Source organism: Pithys albifrons, chromosome 27 (assembly GCF_047495875.1).
Source record: "Pithys albifrons albifrons isolate INPA30051 chromosome 27, PitAlb_v1, whole genome shotgun sequence".
Lineage (NCBI taxonomy): Eukaryota > Metazoa > Chordata > Aves > Passeriformes > Thamnophilidae > Pithys > Pithys albifrons.
Window position 1 is genome coordinate 5,336,497 of NC_092484.1, and position 23,918 is coordinate 5,360,414.

Sequence of the window (23,918 nt, forward strand, 5' to 3'; positions counted from 1 at the left end):
GGTGACCGGCCCCAGTTGGACACAGCCCCGTTCACCAGCACTCTCTGGGCCCGGCCCTCCAGCCAGCTCCTGACCCAGCAGTGGGTTTCTGTACAGCTTTCACCCCTCATGGCATATTTATAGAGATTTACAGGAGAGGAGAGGAAAGCTAAAATCCTTTTAAATTAAAAAATAAGAACAATTAAAAGGGTGACCCAGTCACCAGTCAGTTGTTCACACACAACTTCTCCAGCAGGTACAGAATGTGTAGGAATGTGCCAGGCAGAGCTGATCCACGGCCCCTCAGTGCTTCAACTTCCCCCAGAAGTACTTTTTGGGGCTTTGCAGAAGACAACCTGTGGCAAAATGTTGACCCCAAAGGGACCCCAGTCCTGGAGGAATGGTGTGGAGGTGGCACACAGTGGACACCCTGCACCTTGTGCAGGGATGACAAAGGTGAGGAGGTGGGAATGGTGGGAGGGATGAGCAGAGCCTGCAGGAGCCAGACTGGTGTGGCTGGAGGATAAAATCCTGCAGGTGACCAACAAATCCCATGTGGATCCTCCTCCAGAAATTAGGAGGAATTTTGAAATTACACCGCTCAAGTCTGAGCAACCTGGTCTAGTGGAAGGTGCCCATGGCAGGGGGAAAGAGATGAATTTTAAGCCCTTCCAACCCAAACCACTCTGGGATTCTGGGATTGTGTGATCTGTTGGGATGATGCAGGTGAAAGCCACAGGGAAGAAACCAGCCCTGTGTGGGGAACACAAGACAAAGGTCTTGGTGCAGCCACTGCAGCTCAGCCCACGGTGTGGGTGGGATGAGCAGAGTGGGATGAGCAGGGTGGGGGGCTGCACCCACCCCCAGCCCCCAGTGGGCTCTGTCAGGGTGGTTCATTAATTCAGAGTGGGGGGATAATGACTGTGGGGAGCAGCCAGGCTCCCAGCCTGTAGCAGGGGCAGCCTCAGGCAGGAGGGAGCCCCAGCTCTGAGACTGTCTGGGATGCCAGCCAGGGGCCCACAGGGCAAGGGCACCAGCCTGGCAGCAGCAGTCAGTGGCTTCCATGGCTTTGCAGGCTTCGGCACACACACACACACACCATGTGGGGGTGATGTCCAAAGGTCCCTTCCCCCTCTGAGTGAATGATCCTGTGGTTCTGTGGGATGGAGCCACTGCAGGACACACCCCAGGGCTCAGCACCCACAGCTGCAGCTGGGCCAGCCCCTCCTGCAGCCACGAGGGCTGTAAACCCACCAAATTAGACTAAAAGGTAGCCCATAAGAGGAGGGAACCAGTCAGATGTGTGCCTTTGGTGTTCCTGCCCTGTCCCAGCACGGTGGGAGGTGGGTGCCAGCTATGCCAAGGGGCTGTGGTGGGGGGACACAGCTGGGGTCCCCTCTGGGATAGTGCTGTGGGTGGCCTTGGCTTGCAGGCTGTCCCTGTGGGTGGCCATGGCTCTCACGCTATCCCTGGGGGTGGCTCTCAGGCTGGCCCCGCGGGTGATGAGCCCAGCATAGCCCTCCTGGTGGGAGAAGGCGTAGCTGGAGTGGCGGCGAAAGGAGCCATAGGGGGCATGGGCCCTCAGCTCCACCGAGGGCTCTGGCTCCTTCCTGGCCTTCAGCTGGATCTTCTGCAAGGAAATGGGGAGATCAGGACTGTGGACACCTCCCAGGAGAGCCCTCACCCCAAGGGGGGACATGCAGGAAGCGTAGGGGCACCTCCACAGGGACAGTTTGGCTCCCAGTTTCAGAGCACAACCCGATTTTCTGTGGTGGGATGAGGAATGTGGGGACCCTCTTAGGCATCTGCAAAGCTCTTGGAGTTCTGGAGCACCATCTCACCCCCTGCTCCCACCTGAGACTTTTGTACCACCACAAAAGTGTAACCCACAACCCAGATGGGAATAAGCTCTACCAAGGCTGGGGTGGTACCAAGACCTGCACCAGACTCCAATGCCTCCTTGGGGGTCCAGGGGCCAGTTCCTCACTGTAGCCCAAGCAGACCCTCCTCGAGAGCTGGAGCAAGTCTCTTGGCCCATGGCCTCCTGCTGGGCCATGGAACAATTTGGGAAGAAGGCCCTCGGGTCAGAATTGGGCACCAATGTCATGAAAGACCATCATGAGTGGTGCCACCAAGGAGAGGTGACATATCCCACCATTACACTCCTGGCTTCCTGCGCATCCTCACCCTTCCCAGACACCAAAACCAGTGGGTGGCAATCCCCCCACCAATGCCAGCCCTCCCAGCCCTCACCTGCTGGATGGTGGGTTTGCCCACGATGGCACGGAACGAGTGGACAGTGAGAGAGGGGATGGTGTTCACCACCAGGGACAGCAGGACCACGAGCAGGACGTAGGGGTCAGTCAGGGCATTCCAGCTGGCATCTGTCACCATGAGAATGTGGGAAGTAATGTTAAAGTAGGGAAGGTGGAGAGGACAGAGGGAACAACTGCTGGGGGACAGGTCCCCACCCAGGAAGGCGTTGACGGGTGTAAAGAGGAGATGGCACCTAAACTGGAGTCAAAAATCCAGCCAGCAAGATGGGGAAGTGGCAAATGGGAGATGATCCACAAGGTGGGAAACAGCTTCATAGCACCAAGGCCAGGCTGGGCTTTCCTGGCTGGGGAAGGGAAGGACCATGGGGATCCCCATAGCATCTCACCTGGGAAGGAGAAGATGGCAGGGGCTATCCTGAAAGCATCAATGCTTTGGGTCAGGAAAGAGAAGAGGCAGAAGAACAGCAGGCTGGCTGTGACCATCAGAAAGGACAATGCTGTCCAGAACTTGGTGTCCAGGATGATCTGCAGGGACAAGGGCAGAGCACACTGTGTCTCACGGGGGCTGTGGTGACCCTCTTCCATTCAGCCACTTGTCCCACATTCCTCCTCCATCCCAGGGTGATCATCCCCCAGCCATGAAGTCTCTGGGGATGGTGGCAGAGCCCAGGGCTGCAGACCCTACACATCTGCTGTGGGGTGAGAATGGGGAAGGGCAGGTGGTGCTCACCTCCACGAGGACTGACAGCAATGCTGACACAGCCACTGTGACAGAGAAGGACTCATAGTCCCCAACAGCTTTGCTGCCAACATGGTCCTTGAAGGCCCAGAGGGCGATGTAGAAGCTGGTGAGTGAAGTGCCAACCCCGTGCAGGAGGGTGACACCAAAAATGCGGTAGTTGAAGAGCTTGTCCTGCTGCCCAATCACGTAGAGCTCAGGGAACTCCAGGCTCTTCTTGGCACTCACATCCTGCCAGGAGCATCACAGAGGGATACAGGGACTGGGGGACCAGGATGGGGCCACCCCACCCAACACACCCTCTGAGAGAGCTGCAGAACATTCCCTTGCCCAGTGGCTCTGGGGTAACCAGGAACAGTCACCCAGGACCTGTGGTGAGCTCCAAATGACCATTGAGCTGCTTGGTACCAGCACAAAGGGCTGTGCAGATGGGGGGCAGGGTTTGCCAGGTTCATTCCCACCCTCCAGGGATGCAGCCTCCAGGCACAGGGTGGGATGAGCCCCATGCGGCCATACCTGCTCCAGAAGGCCCACGGACAGCACAGGGTAGGAGGTGTAGAAAATGTTGTAGAGTGCAAGGAACCAGCCCTCAAACAGAGGCTGGAAGGGAAGAGGAAGCAGCTGTGAGCTCAGAGGTGCTTTGGAAAGTCAGAAAGGATGCCCAGGCCCCAAGGCTGAGTCCAAGGGACTCACAACCAAACATGGACATTGCCATGAACTTGCTCTGGGCTCTGCATCAGCCCCACTTTGTGTGTGGGGCTGTGCTACAAATGAAAACAGGGCTGGAGCCCTGCAGTGCTGGCCAAGTCACACTCCTGGCCCTTGGGATAAAAGCTCCTATTTTGGAGGAAACCACGTGGGATCTTTCCCTGCATCTGTCCAAGACTGAGCTGCAGCTCACAATGACACCTCGAATCGCCCCAGGGGGATTCTCCCAATCCAGCCAGATAAAAAGCAGACACCAGTTGCATCCCAGCCAGGCAACCCCAAAAAACTGGACATAGCAAGGGACAAAGGTGACCAGGGAGGTGAAGTGGACGCATGACCACCAGGCACAACCCCTGCAGGGGATCCTGGGCAGGGGTGGTTTGTAACACAGGTGTGACCCCTCTGTCTTGAGTTGAGCTGGCAAAATGCCAACTGCCCAATACAGAGTGTCAGCCTCCCTCCCCCTGCTGAGAAAAGGGAGAAAGGAAAAAAACCTAGAAACTTCAACTAGGTTTATGCTTCAACTAATCATATATATTTATATAGAAAGGAGAAAATTAAAAGAAAACTACAATATAATACACACTTACACAAGTTAGATATAACAATTTTATACCTCCCACCAAAACAAGATATCATTACTTTAGATTCATAAAGAACCCCAAAAGACATCCAGCAAAGAACAGGAAGAAAGACAATAAAATGTTTCTACTTCTCTGAACTAAAACAAAATGGGAAGTAGCAGCCAAGGCCCAGTACAGCAGGACAGAGCAGTGTGTCCTGTCTCCACTGCAGACATGATGGAACTGAGAGAACACTTCTACTCTACTGTATTCATATCTCAGGTTTGTGTCATCAGGTATGAAATATTTCTTTGGTTACTTAAGTCACACAGAATCACAGACTATTCTGAGTTGGAAGGGACGCACAAGGACCATTGAGTCCAACTCTTAAGTCAATGGCCCACACAGGGGATTGAACTCATGACCTTGGCATTATTACAACCAAGTTTTAACCAACTGAGCTCATCTCAGGTGACACCTGTCTCTCCTAATCTACGTGGATTCTCTGACCCTGCTAAACTGAAGGGTAGTTAAAACTAAAGCCAAAACTACCCCCCCTCCAAACCCCTGCACCCCTCACCTGAGCTGTGAATCCGCTGTGGAAAGCGAACCACACCTGGGCCATGAGGCCAGCGAAGGTCTTGTAGAAGAAGCAGCGGAGGAACTTGCAGATGCGCAGGTAAGCCCAGCGCCCGTGCACCAGGAGCAGCCGCTGCAGGTGGCAGAACTGTGCCAGGGCGTAGTCGCTGCACTGCACCGCCTGCAGCCCCTCCAGCCCGCTGATGCCCACCCCGATGTCTGCGGCTGAGAGGACAACAGGGTGGGAAACACACCTGGGGAGGTTTGGGGTTGGATTTCCCCATGGGTTGTTCCCGGGTTTGCGGGCAGAGGGTGAGCTCAGGAGTGATGGGCAGAGGGAAGAAGGGCCCTGTATCCCATGGGGATTGGCATTCCAGGCGTGGCTGGGTGTGCAAAGAGCACAGCCCCACATCAGGGCTGCTGGGGAGGGGCAGGGGCATCTCTGCCATCTGCCCATGTTGGGGCTTGAAGTTTCCTTGAGGTTCGTCCCTGATGTCCAAAGCAAGTGGTCCACCCTGCCCTTGTCTGGGCTGGTCTCTGTCCTGTGCCTCTCACTCCCCTCCCAGCACAGCAACGTGGGGAACTGGTGTGGGGATTCCCCTCCCCTCAAATGGGAGAGTGAAGTGATGGACATGGCAGACTGGGGTACCACCACTCCCCACCGGTGGGATGCCCCAGCCAACCCCACCCTTCCCGCTGTCTGAAGACTCACTTTTGATCATGTTGACATCGTTGGCCCCGTCCCCAATGGCCAATGTGACTGCATTCTTGTGCTTCTTCACCAGCTGCACAATGAGGGCCTTCTGCTTGGGGGTCACCCTGCAGCAGATGACTGCCTGGCAGCTGGTGGCTAAGTCCACGAAGGCCTTCTCCACCTGGCCCCCCTGCTCCTGTGACCCCTCAGTGCTGCCACAGGACAGCCACCGCCATGGCCACCCCTTCTGCTCCTTCAGCATCTCTCCCGTCTGCAGGATTTTGTCCTTAGGGGAGAGCACAGGTGGTTGGGACCTCACCCACAGCCTCAGAGTGTGAGACCCCTCAGCTCCTCAAGGATGCTCTTAAATCTTGTAAACACTACAAAAAAGGTGACTCCAGTTTTCTCCAAGTTCACCACACAGCAGCACTGTGACCATGAGGCCAGTATATCCCAGTATGACCAGAAGAGCATGTGATGACCACCTGGCCTGTGTCACTTGGTTGGGCAGATGTGGTCAAAGCCACCCAACACCAAATGACCAGTGACAGGTTGTTCCCTTCTCCAGTCTTCCCAAGCCCAAATGGGATTTTCCCACCCCTTGGGCAGGAGGGGCATCACATCCTCCACGTGTTGGTGCCACCCAGGACTTTGATATCAACCACAGAAGGCACAACCATCTGCCAGCACAGCCAGGGAACAGGGAAGACCACCCAGGTGCCACTTTACCAGGAAGTCCCCGCTGATGATGATGGCTCTCCTCTCGTGGCACGAAGCCTCTGGGTGCTGCTGGGAGAGGTGGCTGCTGCCTGTGGCCTCCCCGTGGCCACTGAAGTTGTTGTTGCTCGCCCAGAAAGCCTGGAGGATCTCTCTGTGTGAGGATGGGGTGATTGGAACTGAGTTGAGGACACTGGGCACACTGCCTGGCTTAAACTGAGATCTACAGTGAGCCAGGGAGGTGGGACTGGTACCCAGTGGTGGGAACAGGGGAGACTGAGAGGCCACCCCAAGGCTCACTGGTGTCAGAAATCAGCCTCTCTCCCTGTGGTTTAGAGGCTGGAGAGAAGTTTAAAGCTTTCTGCTGAGGAGGAGCCTGCTGTGAAACAGATGGGGAGGCCTGGAAAAGGACCTGCAGGACCACAGACACACAGGGACAGGGGAGGAGGAGCCTCTCTGGCTGAGCTGAGCTCTGTCCGCCCTGCCCTCAGGTGTCCTCAGCAGGGACAGCAAAGTCCTGAACCAGAAGGTCACGGTCCCTCACCTGATCTCCTTCTCCTCCAGGATCTCCATGTCATCTGTCAGCAGTTTACAGGCGTAGCCAATGTTCATGGCAGTCTCTGCAACACAAAGGTGTCAAAGGTTCTGCTCTCCCTCCCTGACCCCAGGGCACCCCCAGCCCTCTGTCCAACAGCCCTGGTGGGCAGCAGCTGCTGGGGCTCTGCTCCAGCTCCAGCCATCTCAGAGGTGGCTTCCCCTGCCTCAGTTTTCCATGGGTGGCCTGGTCTGTGGGACATGCTGCTGTTGTCAAGGGTCCCACTCCCAGGGTCCCTTCTCTCTGGCCACAGAATCACAGAATCACAAAGGTGGGAAAAGATGTCTGTGACCATCAAGTCCAACCTTTGATTTAACACCACACTGTCAACTAGACCATGGCACTGAGTGCCACATCCAATATTTTCTTAAACACCTCCAGGAGTGGTCCTGGGAAGGGAGAAGCTGAAATGGGTCTGTGGGGTCTGTGGCTCCCTCCACTGACCTTGTTTGTCTCCTGTCAGGACCCACACTTTGATGTTGCCCAGTTTCAGCAGCTGGATGGTCTCAGGGACTCCATCCTGCAATTTGTCCTCAATGGCCGTGGCCCCGAGCAGCTGGAAGGAGAGGGAATGGGGGGCATGGCATGGGGTAGGGCAAGACATGGAGATGGGAATTACCCCTGGATTAGGAGGGAGAATGGGTGGCATGGCACGGGGCAGGACAAACTAAAGAGCTGGGAATCAACCGCTGGATCCAACCAGCAGCTCTCGCTGTGTGTGGACATGACCTGACAGGGATCTACCACAGTGTCTATGGACATGTCACCAAGTCACATGTGGGGGTGAACCCCACCTGTCCTCCCACCCAGGGGATGGGTGTTGGGTTGAACACCTCACCCCCTCATCCTGGAGAGCCAAACCCCACTCTCCTGCCCTCAGTTCCTCCCAACCCCTGTCCCCCTCCCACCTGCAGGTTCTGCTCCATCTCCTCGTACAGCCTGTCCAGCTCCTGGGCACGGTCCTGCAGCAGCACAGTGGCCTCGTGGTGCCTCCTGCCCCACTCCTGGTACTCAGCCTCGCTCACCTCCTTGCTGGCCATACACAACGTCCTCAGAGTCTCCTCTGCAAAGAGCTGCAAGGATGAGACATCAGGACTCCCCTCCCTCACCATCTCACTCTCACAGTGACCAGGGCATGAGAACAGCCATCATGGTCAGGGCCAGGGACACTCCAGGACTGGAGAGTCTCTCTCAGGGCTCTGACTCCCTCCCCCATCTTACACCAACCCCATGAGTATCCCTGCACTGCAGCTGGTTCATGCAGAACACCAAAGATGGGTTTGATGCCCTCTTACCCCCTGTCCCACATGCAGATGAGGCTCCCAGAGCAGAAGGAAGAAAGGACCAAAGAAATCCTGAAGCAGAGGGAGAAAGAGCAGCAGGGAGACTCCAGGACACCCAGCCCAGAGCCAGCAGGAGAGAGGACAGTCCTTTCCTGCCCTGGCTGGTGTGGACTCACATCCAGCGCCCTCTCGGTGAAGGCCTCGCTGGGGCCCCGTCCCTGCAGCCTCTCCAGGATCATGGTGTCAGCACCCTTGGTGTAGAGCCGGATGGTGCCCTGGGGGTCTCGCACTGGAGGGAGGGGCAGCACAGCTCAGGACCCCTCAGGCACAGCTCCCACCCACCAACCCTCACAATGGCCCTGCTGGCCCCTGTTGGCCCCCAGAAGGCACCGCAGGGCTCGCTGGCACTTTTCCACCCGTGGCCATAGGAAGCACAGGGATTTCCTTGGATCTGCCCAAGGACTGACAGTTCCTCACACACCTCCCCTGAGCCCCAGATTTACTTGCTCTCTCTTGGCTGCTCAAACCCTCCTCAGATGCCTTCACCGAGGTATCAGGGTGAGCAAAACCGCAGGGATGATCCAGGTGATCCTTAGGAGCCCCTGTGCCAGTTTTGGTCACAGAATCACAGAATCACAAAGGTTGGAAAAGCCCTCTGAGATCATTGAGTCCAACTTGTGACCAAACACCACCTCATCACCCAGACCATGGCACTGAGTGCCATGTCCAGTTGTTTCTTAAACCCCTCCAGGGACAGTGACTCCACCAACTCCCTGGACAGCCCCTTCCAGTGCCCAGTCACCCCAATGGTCAGTCACATCCATCCCGGTGCCACCCCTTGCAGGGCTGAGTACAGAAGGGACCCTCCACCTTCCTGGAGGGGCTCCCTGAGCTGCCCCACCCCTCACCCAGGACAGACATCCTCTTGCGCTCGCTGTTGAAGTCCAGCATGGCCAGCACTTGGTACATCCTGGTCCTGCCCAGCTCACTGATGGTGATGGTGTCCTGTGTCCGGGCCAGAAACACATACCCCAAGCTCCTGGCTGCCAACACCAGAGCCTCCTCATCTGGGGAGGCTGCCTGGTACACCAGCTGGTCTGCAACAGGAAAGGAGGTTGGACATGGAGAACCACAGCCAGGCAAGGCTTGGGCAGCTGGAACACCCTGTTCCTGCCCAGCTCCAGCATTAGGTGTGGACGCAGCAAAGTCTAAGCTCACAGGCTGGGGAAACTTGGCCTTACTTACTTCTTCTGGGGGGGAACTTCAGTCAAGGGATGGAGGGACAGGACAAGAGGAATGGTTTCCACTGCCAGAGGGCAGGGTGAAATGGGATATTGGGAAGAACTTGTCCCTGTGGGGGTGGGGAGGCCCTGGCACAGGTTGGGCAGAGAAGCTGTGGCTGTCCCATCCCTGAGAGTGTCCAAGGTAAGGTTGGACAGGGTTTGGAGCAACCTGTTTTAGTGGAAGGTGTCCCTGCCCATGGCAGGGAATGGAATGAAATCAACCCAAACCATTCTACGATTCCCTGATCCTTTTGACTCATTGTCCCAGACAGGGCAAGTTTTCTCACAAGGCTGGATTGTCCCCCTGTGCTTCTGTTCCCACTGGTGAGCTTTAAAACAAACCCAAATGCCTGTGTCCATGACAAAGGGACAGTGGCAGAGCCACTCCCGGGCTCTCACACCCCCTGCTCCCCACAGTTGAGCTTACTGGGAGATGCCAGAACCCACCACAGCCCCAATGCCTCGAGGGGCAGCTCAACCCCCCTCCCTGAGCATGCCAACCCACCTCCCCTCTGCTCCACCATGACGGTGTGGCACAGGGCCAGCAGCCTCAGGAACTCCCTCAGCACGGGGTCACTGTCCCTCTGGGCAGCTTCCAGCAGCATCACATCCACCTCCTGCTCCCCAGGGTGGTCCCAGGCCAGCCCCAACCCCTGCAGAGGCACAGGCAGGTGGGGATGGAGATGGAGATGATGGAGATGAGATGATGGAGATGATGGAGATGAGATGATGGAGATGATGGAGATGATGGAGATGATGGAGATGGAGCACAGGGGAGGTGACACAGCAAGGCTGAGCTGGCCCAGACCCAGGTCAGAGCCTGAGCCCACACCAAGGGGCTGAGTGTGAAAAGGGTGGAAGAGCAAAACCAAACAACCAGAACTGTGTTTTTTCTAAATCCCAATTCCCTGTCCTTCCCTGGCAGCTGAGGATGGGCAAACTCTGCAGCCTGAGGGAGCACAGGCCACTCTTGGAGCCTGGGACACATGAGGCTGTGGTGACACTTGGTGACACTTGGTCACACCTGGTGTCCCTTTATGTTCCAGGGGAGGGGGGAGTTACTCACTGGTGGCTGTTTGTTCTCATGGCCTGTGCCTGGACCTGCCAAAATAAAAATACTTCAGTTAACAGGGAGTGGCACCAGTGGGACGTGGAGCAGCTTCTCTGGAGCTCCTGTGGGCCAAAGGATGGGCAAAAAGGCCCCAGTTCAGCATCAGTGCCAACTCCACTAGGATATCCGTGTCTAATTATTTTGGCTTTTGGACTGTTCACACTTTCAACATGCATTTAATGTTAAAAATTCAGCTCTACTTTCCCCAGCATTTCCTGGGGCATTGGCCAGAGGCTGCTGGGATTGCAGCACAAGGTGCTGCTCCACAAGGTGAAAGGACAGGCAGGGGAAAACTGGGTTATTTCTGCTTTAAAACTTTGCTAGACTTTTTTTCCACCTTCCTTTTTGCTTTTATCACTGTCCATTTGTCTCAAGCACCTGATAGTTATCTTGAGATAACAAGAGCTCCATGCTAAAGCTCTGGCTCACTCTGCCCACTACATTTCACTAATTAAGATCCCAAAAGACAGCCAAAAGCTCGAGTCTGTTTAGTGAGAAGAACAGAAGGAACTTGACAATTTTCAAGTTTTTAAGGGGAAACCAAGCAGAATCATTAAAACTAATAATAATTTTTTAAAAAATTAAAATAAGAACAAAGTGCAATTATACACATTCACTCTAATTAAATAACTTAAGAGGAATGATTATTTCTTTGCCTCTTCCACAGGTCACCTGAAAGCCTCAAAGTGCCCAGATTTGGAAGCCAAGCTGGAGATTCAGCAGGAAACACAAAGAAAAGCAACAGCTCCTTTTTATCTATGAGACCTTAACAGAAAATAAAAATCCATGGTCTTCTCTGTCCCCTCTCCCACCTCTGTCTGGGCCAGCATCAGCTGATGGTTCCAGGTGGGACCCACCTCACTCAGACTCTGTGTTTGCCACAGAGCTGTGCTGGGCTCCTACCCCAGGGTCCCTCTTTTCATCAGGGAGAACCATCCTGATCTCAGCTGAGTCTGAGCCATGAAACCTCTCCATTGTGGGGGGCAGAACTGTGTCCTGATTCCATGTGCTGGGAACACCAGAGCAGTGTGACCTCAAGCATGGTGGCCCCACAAAGCACCAATAACGTAGGAGATGAGAACAAGCTGAACTCCTACAGCTCCATGCTGGACCACTAAGACCCATCCACACTCCCTGAGCTTCCTGGCAATCCAGGAGGAGCTGAAAAAACCAGCTCCAGGCTCACATGAGCCCCTACAAATGTGCTTCCACCAAGTGTTACCGTAGATGGTGCCGTTGACGCAGCATTTCTTGAAGCTCATGATGTTCTGGGTCAGGGTGCCAGTCTTGTCCGAGAAGATGTACTCGATCTGGCCAAGCTGGTCATTGAGGCTGGTACTTCTGGCTTTGGCTGGAATGTCCTTCACAGCATAATACATCTCCAGGTCCCAGTTGATAAAGAAGCTGTTCACCAAGTAGATGAATTCCAGCCTTGGGAGAAGAAAACAGGGAGAAGGAGATTGTGGTCCGCACATCCCAGGGGCACTTGGGGACCTCACCTGGGAAGAAAGGGCAGGGGGGAACTCCCCACCTGGATCCCATTGCTCTGGGCTAGGGGAGACAAGAGGGGGTTTGCTCCTTATGACAGGTTTCCAGAAGGTTCATCACCCACCCAGGCACTGGGGCTCCCCTCTGGAATTCTGGCCCTTGAAAAAATTCATAGATCTGAAAATGCAGTGAAGGGCCAGAAAGTTTTGAAACTGATTTTTCCAACAAAATTGTAATTATTTCCTGCTCACAGCAACTGTGCCCTTCTCTTTCTCACCCTGGGAAGCACCACCTTCACCAGCCTCACCCTCAGCCTGCCCACGACTTCCAGCATCAGAACAGGTCTTGGATCTCTCCTCTGGTTTTTCCCTGGGAAGATCTCAAAGCACATCCTCAATTTTTGTAGGACGCACCCCACCCATCCTTCCCCTCTCCTGGCAGAGGGACCACATGGGAATGACTTGGTCCAGGTCACAGGATCTTCAGTGCCCCCCAGTTTGGGGCTGTGACCCAAGTGCCACATGATGGGTGAGGGCAGGGGAGGAGGTGCTGAGCCCTCACCACTTCCAAGCTCTGTGGTCCTTACGTTATATACATGGACATGGGAATGATGATGCTCAGGAGGATGGTGAAGCCCCAGAAGTTGAAGAAGGCCTGCTGGGTAGGGGTTGTGTTCCTGTAGACAGCAGCCAGGTAGCTGTGCTTCTCCTGGAATGCCCTGGCCCAGAACCCAGAGGCAACGGCAAGGCACAACGACGTGACCAGCAGCAGCAGGAAGATCTGGGGAGGGAAGCCAGGATGGGAATGTCCCAGAATGGGAATGTCCCAGGATGGGAGCATCCCATCACAGAGCCCACCAGACTCTTTTCTAGGATCAATGTTCCTTTGAGCAACCTGGTCTGATGGAAGGTGTCCCTGCCCACAGCAGGAGGTTGGAATGAGATGGGATTTAAGGTCCCTTTCCAACCCAAACCATTCTCTGATTCTATGAATATGTTAAACTCAAGATATTTTGGGGAAAATACTGCAAGCTTAAAAAAATCAGCATCACCCCAAGCAAGCAGCTTGTCATGAGGAGCCTTGTGAGCAGCCCCAGGGACTGGTGGAGCAGGGCAGAAGTGTTGGCACCACACTCACCACAATCACCAGCCGGTCCATCATGTGATCCAGCTTGGTTTTCTTCCTCTTGATCTTCCCACAATTCCTCATAATTTTGGAATCAAATCCTGGAGAAGAAATATTTTAAAAGTGAAAATGCAAGTCCACAGACCCCAGAAGGTTGATTTCTGATGATGGTTTCCTCCGTAACAACCTCTCCCCTCCTCTGAAGGCTTTGGAGGACCTCATTCCTTCCCCAGCAGCATACTCAGAGCAGTGCTGCTCATACTCGATCTTCCCTCTACCCATGGCCAAGCCCTCTGCACTGAGCCCCAAAGGGAGAGGATCCAGACATGGTGCAGGTGGGATATACTCTGGGATGGGTAGAGATTTGATGCCACCACATCATGTCCCTGCCAGCGAGCCCAGCACCAGCAAGGCTCAGGACAAACATCTGTGGGCTTGGCTGGGGTAGCAGGTCCTCCACATTGTGTCAGGTGCCAACAGGACCTGCCAGTGCCAGAAGTGCTTGGGCAGCTTAGAATCCTGGGTGTTTTCTGCTCCCCCTGGGCTGGGCATGGCTCTCACCTGCATAGATCACGAGGCCGTAGCAGAGGTCGGTGTTGCGGATCCTACAGCCCCTGAGCAGGATCCTCTCGCTGTCCAGGGAGTGGGTCTGGCCCCTCCACTCCAAGGTGCCTGTGAAGCTGTGCATGCGGCTGTTGGGCTCCTCACACGTCACTGTCCCTGCAGGGGGAGGCACAGCTCAGGGGGGAGCCACAGGACCTTCCTCAGCCCCTCCAAAGATGGATGCTGGGGCTCCTCGAGGACATTCGGGCTCTATCAGGGCATCTCTGGATGCAGATGGGGTTTGGGGCTCCTCAAGGACGTTCAGGATCTGTCAGGGCATCTCTGGGTGCATCTCTGGGGTTTGGGGCTCCTCGAGGACATTCAGACTCTGTCAGGGCATCTCTGGGGTTTGGAGGCTCAATTTCAGGCTAAGCTGAAGGTGCTGGGAGGTTGGTCAGTCCAGAAACTGCACAGGGACATAAACTGTAGAAGGTACAAACACAGCACCCTTCATGCCCAAAGCCCCTGAGAGGGGACACGGAATCCTGTGGAGAAGGAGAGGGCAAAAAAATCCAAGGTCCAAGCTCAGGTTTGGGAACCAATATATTGATTCCATTGGGAAAATCAGGATCCAGACCAGGGGGAAGGTGCACAACCCTGATGGACCCATCACAGAGCCACTTGGCTGGGGAAGCATCTCCACTCAAGGTCTTTGGCACCTGGCAGGTGGGAGCAATTGATGCTTGGACTGATGGGGACAGAGGGGACAGAGGGGACAAAGGGGAGAGAGGCTTCCAAGGTTGAAACCATCCCATCCCAGCAAGATGGCCCCATTCTCACCCATCCTGGAGACCCACCATCAAAGGCAGCCATGCTCTCCTCGCTCCCCAGCTCCTGGTGGGTGACCAGAAGGGCTTGTCTGAACTTCAGGTTTGTTTCCCTGTGAGTAAGAACCAGGGAAAGAGAAATAAAACAACCCTGTTAATTCTGCTGTCAGACCCGTGGGACAGAGGTGGCCATTAATTATCAGGTGATTACAGGAGTGGTGGCAGTGAAATGCCAGAGAGGAACTCATTGTGACAGACTTGTGCAGGAATAGCCCTGGCCCAGGGCCCCTGCCTTTAAATCACCTGCAGATGGAGGTAGGAGGACAGGCAGGGACTGTCCTCTGCTGGGCTGGGAGGGACTGAGAGATGGAGAGACAGCCACAAGCTGCTCTGAGGAAACCTCAGGAGAGCTTTTGGACTCTCATTTTCAAAACCGGGGGCTCAAATCCAATTTCTAGGTTTGGGGTTGGGAGGATGCTCCACATCCCGTGGTTTCTGCTGAGCCCTCTCAGGGCTCCTGACCCTCCCTGGGGGGTCCCCAAGATGGGAGTCTTCAGCCTCTGCCCCTCTTCCCCTGTGGCCATGGGGGTCCTGTGGCCCCTCCTCCCTCCATGGCCATGGGGGTTTCCTGTCCCTCCTCCCTCCATGGCCATGGGGGTTTCCTGTCCCTCCTCCCTCCATGGCCATGGGGGTTTCCTGTCCCTGCTCACTCCATGGCCATGGGGGTTTCCTGTCCCTCCTCCCTCCATGGCCATGGGGGTTTCCTGTCCCTCCTCCCTCCATGGCCATGGGGGTCCCCTGTCCCTGCTCAATCCATGGCCATGGGGGTCCCCTGTCCCTCCTCCCTCCATGGCCATGGGGGTCCCCTGTCCCTCCTCCCTCCATGGCCGTGGGGGTTTCCTGTCCCTGCTCACTCCATGGCCACAGGAGTCCCCTGTCCCTCCTCACCCATCGATGTCAGCTGTCTCCACGTAGCACAGGCTGCTGGGCTCGGAGCTGCACAGCAAGAGCATGTCAGCCTTGAGGAGCAAACAGGGGGAGAGCAGCAGGGTGAGCCCCTCGCTCCTCACCAACCCACCCTGGTGCCCAGCCAGCCCCGCACTCACCGGCACGAAGCTCTCCTTGTGCAGCCGGACGATGTCCCCGACGCGGATGTCACACCACCTCTGCCGCTGGAAGCTGCGGGAGAATTTGGGGACACATTTTGGGCCTTGCAGAGGAGAGGGAATGAGGGTGTGGGTGTTTCTGCCCATGTCTGTCCCAGATTCCTGGAGGAATGGGGTCTCCAGGTGCCTGTGCCACCGCAGTGACCTCCCAGCTGCAGGACTGAAGGGTGGCTGAGCACTGAGGGTGGCACAGGAGCCACCTGTCACATCCATAGCTCAGGAGACAGGGACCTCCCAGCACATCACAGCAAAGGGGGCTTTTTGGGAGCTGTTGTCCATGGCTGGAGCATGATCATCCCTACAGGGGAATAGCTGGACCTGCAGCAGGTCTGGGGGTGATGGGTGTGCAGAGCAGGGACAGTCCCACCAAACCCCTCCTCAGCTCCTCAAGGGTTCTCAGCACTTCAGATGAAGGGAAGGGAAGTTCTGGCCAGGTGGGGGTTGGTCTCTTCTCCCAGGCACTCAGCAATAGGACAAGGGGGCATGATGGGCTCAAGCTCTGCCAGGGGAAATTTAAGTTGGAGATCAGAAGAAAATTCTGTGCAGAGAGAGTGCTCAGGCATTGGAATGGGCTGCCCAGAGAGGGGGTGGATTCCCCATCCCTGGAGGTTTTTAAACTGAGCTTGGCCGTGGCACTGAGTGCCATGATCTGGTAAAGGGACTGGAGTTGGACCAAGGGTTGGACTTGATGATCTCGGAGGTCTTTTCCAACCCAGTCTGTTCTGTGATTCTCAGATCCATTGATCCACAATGTGGCAAACACAGGTACAGCTTCCCAAAGCTCCTCACCTCCTCCCAGACAGGATGTCACAGGGTCTGCTGTTGATGTTCCTGTCACTTTGGTGACGGCCCTGCACAGAGGGGACAAAAAGGGGCCAAAGGAAAGGGGTGGCACATGTCAGACTCCTCTGTCCCACCAACACGCCCCCCTGAATGCCACCACCTGCCCCCTCAGCCTCCTCAGCCCTAGGGGAGTGATCAGAAGATGTGGTTCTGATGAACAGAGACTCTGAATTCCCCTCAGGTGACTCTGGGGACCTGACTGGCAATAAAATCAATGGTTAAGGTTTTAAAGATGCCACACATGGTGGTCTGGACCCCGAGGAAAGCACTCAGGGGGTCACATCCTTCCCAAGGGAAAATACACAGGTGATTTGGATGTCGTGGAGTTGGTGATGCCTCAGGAATGATGAATGTTGGTGACTCCTGAGCTCCTCAGTGCAGCTTAGAGCCAGGACCCCCTCCAGGCCCCACATCCCCCCCAAACTCACGATGTCATCAATGAGGTCCCGCAGGCCCCGGATGAGCAGGAGGCAGCCCAGGGGGAACAGCAGAGTGTACCAGGGCAGTGTGGAGATCTCAGGGAAGGTCTAGAGAGGGACAATTTGACACCATGACACGACTTTCATCCCACCTTGGGACACCTGAGGTGACTGAGCAACTCCACCTCTCTCCCCATCCAGCACCTGAGGGTGGCAGGAACCATCTCAGGAGCATCAAATCAACATCTCTGTCTACAAAGAACTGGTTCATTTTGACTTCCACCTCTTTTTGAAAGGGAATGTGTGAAATGTATGGTGGGTCTCTGAGTCTGGAGAGCTGGATTTCTATCTTGGTGATCTAAATGAATTTCATGGAATCCCAGACTGGTTTGGGTTGGGAGGGACCTTAAAACCCATTCAGTGCCACCCCCTGCCCTGGGCAGGTACACCTTGCACTAAACCAGGCTGCTGCAAGCCCTGTCCAACCTGGCCTTGGACACTCCCAGGGATGGGCCAGCCACAGCTTCTCTGGGCACCCTGTGCCAGGGCCTGCCCACCCTCATAGGGAAGAATTTCTTCCCAATATCCAATCTATCCCTGCCCTCTGGCAGTGGGAAGCCATTCCCCTTGTCCTGTCCCTCCATCCCTTGTTCCAGGTCCCTCTCCAGCTCTCCTGGAGCCCCTTTAGGCACTGGAAGGGGCTCTCAGGTCTCCCTGGAGCCTTCCCTTCTCCAGCTGAACACCCCCAGCTCTCCCACCCTGGCTCTAGAGCAGAGGGGAGTCCAGCCCTGGGATCATCTCCGTGGCCTCCTCTGGACTCTTCAGCAGCTCCACGTACTTCTGCTGCTGGGAAACTTTAATAACCAAATTTAACGTAGGTTAAACCCCTCCCAGTTCATGAAAGGGACTGAAAACCACGGAAAAGCAACATCCTCAGAAATATTTTAGCCCCAAGTTCCGTTTCTGAGCTCCAGAGAACCCTCCTTTGCAGACACCCCTCTGTCACTCACCCTTCCCTTGGTTTCCATCTCACCTGCAAGAGGATGACAAAGACAAAGTAGATGTTGGCCATCCTGTGAAACTGCTCATAGAGGTTCAGGGGCAGGAAGGTGAGGAGGTTGTACTTGGCTGTTTTGATGGCATTGCCCTGCAGAGGAAAGGCAGGTCACAGCCTCAGCAGGGACTGGCCACAGGACATCAAGGATCTGCTCTATAAATCCTAAAGTGTTCTGATGTTTCTGGGACTTTTCGTTTCTAGGACTTTCCATTTCTAAGAATTTTCATTTCTAGGACTTTTCATTTCTAGGACTTCTCATGGCATAAGAGATGCCTTTAACAATGACTAAAGCTATGGTGGAAAAGGGATTTATTAGAGCAAAGGGCCACAGAAAATTGAAATAAAATATTTTGCTTCTGATCATCTAAAGCCCAACCAACTGACCTCAACTAGATGGTCATCATTTAGCTGCAAAACAAAGAGATCTGGTTTTATTTAATCAGAACTCTGAAAAGTCTTTTTATTGGACTGTCAGACTAAAGAAGTTTTCTTCACACAGTTGTGCTCCTTGTCTGGGAGTTCTGGGGGGCACTGGGGGGCACTGGGGGCACCAGGCACAAGGGAGCAGGCCCTTTCCTCACTGAGGCTGTGGATGTGACTCCCCACCCCACTGGAGACCCCTCTGGAGCATCCCTGCCGTGACCACCCCAACCACCACGGGCTCAGGACTGGGGGGCTGGGGAAGGGAGTGGCCCAGGCTGGCCTGGGTGGGCTCACCCTGTACTTCTTCTTGTTCAGACAGAAGGTAAATCTCCTCTTGGACTGTGTGTGGAACCGCTGGTCGTTGGCCCTCACCTCCCATGTGAAAGCTGGAGAAGCAAAGGGACACCACCAGCTCCACCAGAGCCAGGCCCTGCCAGGAGCTCCTGAGGGCACCAGGACTGCTGATGGTGCCACTGGGCTCACAGTGACCCAGGGGTGGGGTGGGATTTCCAGTTTGGGATGTGCTGCTGGAGGCTCATCTGGGACAGAGCTGGACCTTGGGGTCAGCTGAGTGACAGAGCAGGAGACCAGAACCTTCCAGAGATGTGGCACCACTGCCCACGCTCCCCATGGAGCCTCAGGCTCACCCTTTGGGCTCAAGGTTTGGTGTGGAGGTACTCAGGCCAGGTGCAGGATGAGTCCCCCAAGCGCAGCCTTTGCTGCTCTGAAGTCCTGCTCATTCCTATCCTCATTTCACTTTTGCTATCCCAGATCTTGCTCTCCCAATATTTTGCAGATCCTGCCAAGCAGGGAACACCCAGCAATGACCCCAACACCTGCCCCCCAGGTGCCATTCCATCCTCCCCCCAGATCTGCTTCTTCCCCACCTCACAACCCTCTCCCACATTCAACTTTCTCTTAAACAGCCTAAAAAAAGGAGAACCCCCCAAACCACACCAGGGCACACTGACCTGGCAGCTGCTTCTCCCCACATGGGCAGCCGGGGTCCTGCTCAGCCATGGTGGCCCCACTGCCAGGATCTGGGAACAAGGACAACCACATATGTCTGAACTGCTGAGCAACCACAGTGGGATCCCACTGGGATGCTGTGGCCTCCCAAAGCTGGGCAGGGCAGGGAAGGGACACTCTTCCAAGCAGCCTCTGCCCAATCTCAGCTGCCTGTGACAACTCCAAGACATTCTTCCCCTCTGAGGAAGTCCTGGGAAATCATTTGAAGTGGTGGTGAGGAGCTGGAGCTCTCCCTGTGCCCTTCAATCAGTGACAACATTTCCCTTACTCTTGGTGGCTCCTGACCTTCCTGCAGGGATGGGGGGGACATTAATTAATGTTTGTGAAGTGCTTTGTGATCCTTACATGAAAGGAAGCAGTGAGGGATAAAGCATTAATTAACTTATTATTAAATAATCCCACCAGAAATCTGTCCCTGCCATTATTTCTTATCTCACTTCTTTGATCATGGCTTTTTTCCCATCCTTTTACTGAAGTATCTCCCTCTCTCTTGCTCCTCATGGATATTGGTTTTCTCCAACATGGGCTGCTGCCCCAAGAAGCTTACAGATGCCACTAGCTGGGCACCCATCCTCGTCCCAGGTCACCTCATCCTGGGTCACTTCATCCTGGCTCATATCCCAGGTCAGAGATCCTGAACTCCACCTGGGGCAGCACCTGGGCCCCTGCAGCCAAGAAAAACCTTTGATCCACAACATCATCGCTCTTCACCCCCAAGGACTTGGCCTTTGCCACTGTCCTTGGATCCTACGTGGCACCAGAGCTCACACAGAGACTGGTTTGGGTTGGAAGGGATCTCAAAGCCCATCCAGTCCCACCCCCTGCCAAGGGCAGGGACACCTCCCACCAGCCCAGGTTGTTCCAAGCCCCATCCAGCCTGGCCTTGGACACTTCCAGGGATGGATCAGCCACAGCAAGGTTGGCAAGGCTGCCCCACAATATTTGGGACCCAGGTCTGAGGAGGAAGGGAGGGTTGCAGGAGCTGCTGTGTGTGGTGGGACACCCGTATTGCATGTCATGGCTCCCACTGTCACCTGTCTCACAAGTGACAGGGAGTGGGAAGCACAGGGACACCTGGAGGGGTGAGATTTCTTCTGTACAGAGAGGCCACAGAGGTCCCTGGTCCCCACACTGGCCCTTCCCACATTCCTTAGGCAAAATAGGATTTGACACAGGAATGCCAATCTCCGCATCTTCCCTCTGCTGTGACCCCACTCGTGTCCTTGTCCTGGGGACCTTTCCCTGCAGACACACAGTCCTGGGCTGGATCTGGTTGGAGAGGGACAAAGCAGGGACACCAAACCCCTCCATGCCCAGCTCCTGGCAGGCACATTTCCCTGCCTTCTCCTGGCAGACGGATGAGCTCCCCTGACCACACAGGTCCCTTCATCCTCAGGGACCACAAACAGGCCAAGGGATCCAGGCTCATTGGAGGCACCTGCTCCAAGGGGAAAATCCAGCAGGAGACAAGACAAACCTCAGGGTATCCAGAATGGAGAACACTGAACCATCTGCTCCCATCCCTCCCAGCCAGTGCCCCTTGGTTTGTACTGGGGAGGTGACAATCCCTGCCCTGAGCCCATCCCTGCAAGTGTCCAAGGCCAGGTTGGACAAGGCTTGGAGGAACCTGGGCTGGTGGAAGGTGTCCCTGCCCATGGCAGGGGTGGGATGAGATGGGCCTTAAGGTTCCTCCCACCCCAAACCATTCCAAGGTTCTACCCATGAACACTCAGGGTAGAGCCAGGGATGGCAGCAGGAGTCAGTCCTGAGCCTCCACCTCCAGCCAAGCTTGTGGTGATGAGGCAGGTCCAGATTCAAGCCTGGAAGTCCATGGTCAGGATGACAAAGGGGACAAAGGCCAAGATGAGGCATAGCTTGTCCTCTGGGACAAGACAGCCCCAAGCCAGGGGTAGAGGACTTGGCACAGGTGTGTGGCCAAGCTGGAGACAGACCCACCTACTTGGGGGCTTGATCTAGAACTGCCCTAAGGGCTGATCTTCCTGGGTGATGGGTGAGGTCCCAGTGGGGCTGCTCAGGGCATTAATGGCTGTTTGTGCCCTCAGGGCCCTGGCCCTTGGCTCAAAGCACCTTCTGACCTTGCTCCTTACTCCAGGACACCAGCAGTAAAGGTGAGGCTGCCAGTGAGGGTGCCAGGGTGTTTTCCTGGGCTCTCTCCTTCCAGACCAGCAATGGCAGGATCAGCTCAGACAAAGGGTCAGATCCTGCCCTGAGTCCCACCAAGATATGTGGTAAGACCTGGATTTGTCTGTGGTTGTCCTGGTCCCTCTTGTGCTCAGGATCAGGCCTGAAGGTGATGATCCATCATGTCCCCACCATGCCTGGCATCCCTGAGCCCCACTGTACCCAGTAAGGCTCAGTGGCTCCAAAGTGTCCCTGTTCCCAAACAGTGCCAAAAAAACCCACGGCTTATTGGGCACTTGCACTTGGCAGATGTGGGACACTCCATGCACAAGCAGTTGGGAAAGCTCCTCTTGTGGGGCCCAGAGCAGGGTGAGAGGGGGAAAAAGGTGATTCAAAGCAGTTGAAAATTAATTGCAAGGAGGTATCCAAGAAACCCGAGTTCCAAGAAAGCTCTCAACAAACCACACTCATCGCCTCAATAATTAGAAATAAACCCTGTGCTTCGGGGAGGCAGGAACAGGCTGGGAGTGGGTGCCAGGGCTCCCTGCCAGCCCCAGCCATATGGGCTGGTAGCCAGACCCTGCACTGGCCCCAGCCTGGAGCTCCCTGGGGCCAGGGAGGGTGCAGGACACCCTCTGACCACTGCCCCAACCTCAGCGAGCCCTGCAGTGATTTCATAACCCTCCAACTCAACCTTCCAACTCAGTGCCAGGACAAACCAGCTGGTCCATCCAGCCTGGCAGGGATTGTCCCATCCCTCTGGTCCTTGAGGCCTCTGCTTACAAAGAGCCTCAAGGTGCTGCCAGGTGCTAACGAGACCCAAAGCAGGGCTTCCTCACTACAAAAACGTCATTCTGGGCTATTGCAGGTTTGTGAGGCTCAGCAAAAGTCGGTTTTAAGCAGGGCTGGGCTCTGCGCCATGAGGGTTTGGCCCGGGATGGTGCAACACGTGGAGATTTATGTCCCTGCTGATCCCACCCGCGGCCACGGGGCTTGTGGGGCCGTTTTGTTCCTGAAAGCACCGGATCAGTGTGGGGCTGTTGCTCAGCGCAGGAATTAGTGCGAGCCGTGCTGGGCACCCTGGGGAGATCGGGCACAGGCAGTGCCGCACCGGGGGATCCCGGTCAGCCTCCTGCCCTCCCGCTGCTTCCCACACAAAAACCAGGAGCGACGGGACCAGCCTGGCCCTCCGTTCCTTCCTCGGTGTTGGCACCGTGACCATCCCCCTGGGCGCTGCTGTTGTTTACCTGATCCCAAAGTCTCTGATCCCCAGGCTGGGGACTCCCCCACCGCCAGTCCCGGGTCTGCCCGTGACATCCATCGCGACAGCCGACAGTGGCAGCGACACAGGGCAGGCCGAGCAGGTGGGTAGGTGCCTCCTGCTGCCCCGTCACTCCGGAAACGCCCCCGCGCTGGTGCATCACGGCTCATTAAAAGCCTCTCGGGGTTTATTTCCCCACTGCAGGGACGTGCCCGAGCCATGAGTTTCCCTCCTGTCGCCCTGTTTTTTTCACCCTCTTTGATGTGGTTTCAGGTGAAAAGGCGGCTCGGCCAGTCCCAAAACTTGGCAGTGCCCAGCATCCCACGGCAGCATCCTCAGGGGGGGCTGCCCAGGGTACCACCCTCCTCCCCGGGGCAGCTTCCCGGGGAGCCCCAGACCTGCCAGCCACGACCCCCCGCAGCACTCGCAGCACCCGCTGCCCCAGGGTGGGTGGGTGGGTGGTCGGTGCCACCCGGCTGTCCCCGCGGTCCCTGTACCTGCGCCGGTCCCCGTCTCCGGCCAGCGCCGCGCTCCTGCCACCTCGTCCCGGGCGGGACTGCTGCCACCCGCCCTGCCCCACGCGGGGACAGCCCCTGCCACACCTCCAGCCCCGGCTCCGCAGGGACCTGCTCGCTCTCCCCTCCTCCCTGTCCCTGCCCGTGCCCGCACACCCCGGCCGGGCACCCCCGGCTGCCTCTCTCGCTGCCCGGATTGATTGTCGGGGCTTAAAACAACCCGAGCCGTTCCCGTGGGATCCGCCACACGTGGTGTCACGGTCAGGGGGTCCTGCTGGGCAGGCAGGGGGTCCCAAACTGGGTGCCAGGGGCAGCAGATGGGCACGAGCATCCCCAGGGCAGAGACCAGCAGGTCTGGGCAGCTGAACTGGTCTCACTGGGGAGCACTGGTATCCCCTGCGCTCCCGGGCTCTGGCAGCAGCTCGACGGGGCTCGGGCCGTGCCTTGAATGCCCTGGAAAGTGGGAGAAGGGGCAGAAGGAAAAGGCTCGGGACCTCCAGGCAGTGTCGGCAGTGGGAGAGTGAACCGGGCTGGGGACAGAAGCTACCCCGGC

At 56.1% G+C, this 23,918-nt stretch overlaps 1 protein-coding gene across 2 annotated transcripts; it reads right to left on the bottom strand.

The window, feature by feature from the left end:
- Positions 1-143: 143 nt before the first annotated feature.
- On the bottom strand, positions 144-23,424 carry ATP8B3 (ATPase phospholipid transporting 8B3). 2 transcript variants are annotated; one of them, XM_071578017.1, is made up of 28 exons: positions 23,348-23,424; positions 19,390-19,458; positions 18,713-18,804; positions 17,972-18,085; positions 16,948-17,046; positions 16,466-16,527; positions 15,617-15,689; positions 15,459-15,529; positions 14,541-14,623; positions 13,702-13,860; positions 13,153-13,241; positions 12,602-12,795; positions 11,750-11,958; positions 10,483-10,517; positions 9,922-10,069; positions 9,042-9,230; positions 8,310-8,422; positions 7,759-7,923; positions 7,295-7,406; positions 6,800-6,875; positions 6,268-6,409; positions 5,557-5,824; positions 4,846-5,069; positions 3,511-3,594; positions 2,986-3,225; positions 2,642-2,780; positions 2,233-2,363; positions 144-1,609 (listed from the first exon to the last, which is right to left on the bottom strand). In XM_071578017.1, the coding sequence occupies exons 2-28, from the start codon at positions 19,436-19,438 to the stop codon at positions 1,334-1,336; spliced, it is 3,636 nt and encodes a 1,211-aa protein (XP_071434118.1). In that variant the 5' UTR covers positions 19,439-19,458; positions 23,348-23,424; the 3' UTR covers positions 144-1,333. The 2 variants fall into 2 exon arrangements, with proteins under 2 accessions (XP_071434118.1, XP_071434117.1); XM_071578016.1 differs by lacking the exon at positions 23,348-23,424 and adding an exon at positions 22,837-22,972.
- Positions 23,425-23,918: the final 494 nt, after the last annotated feature.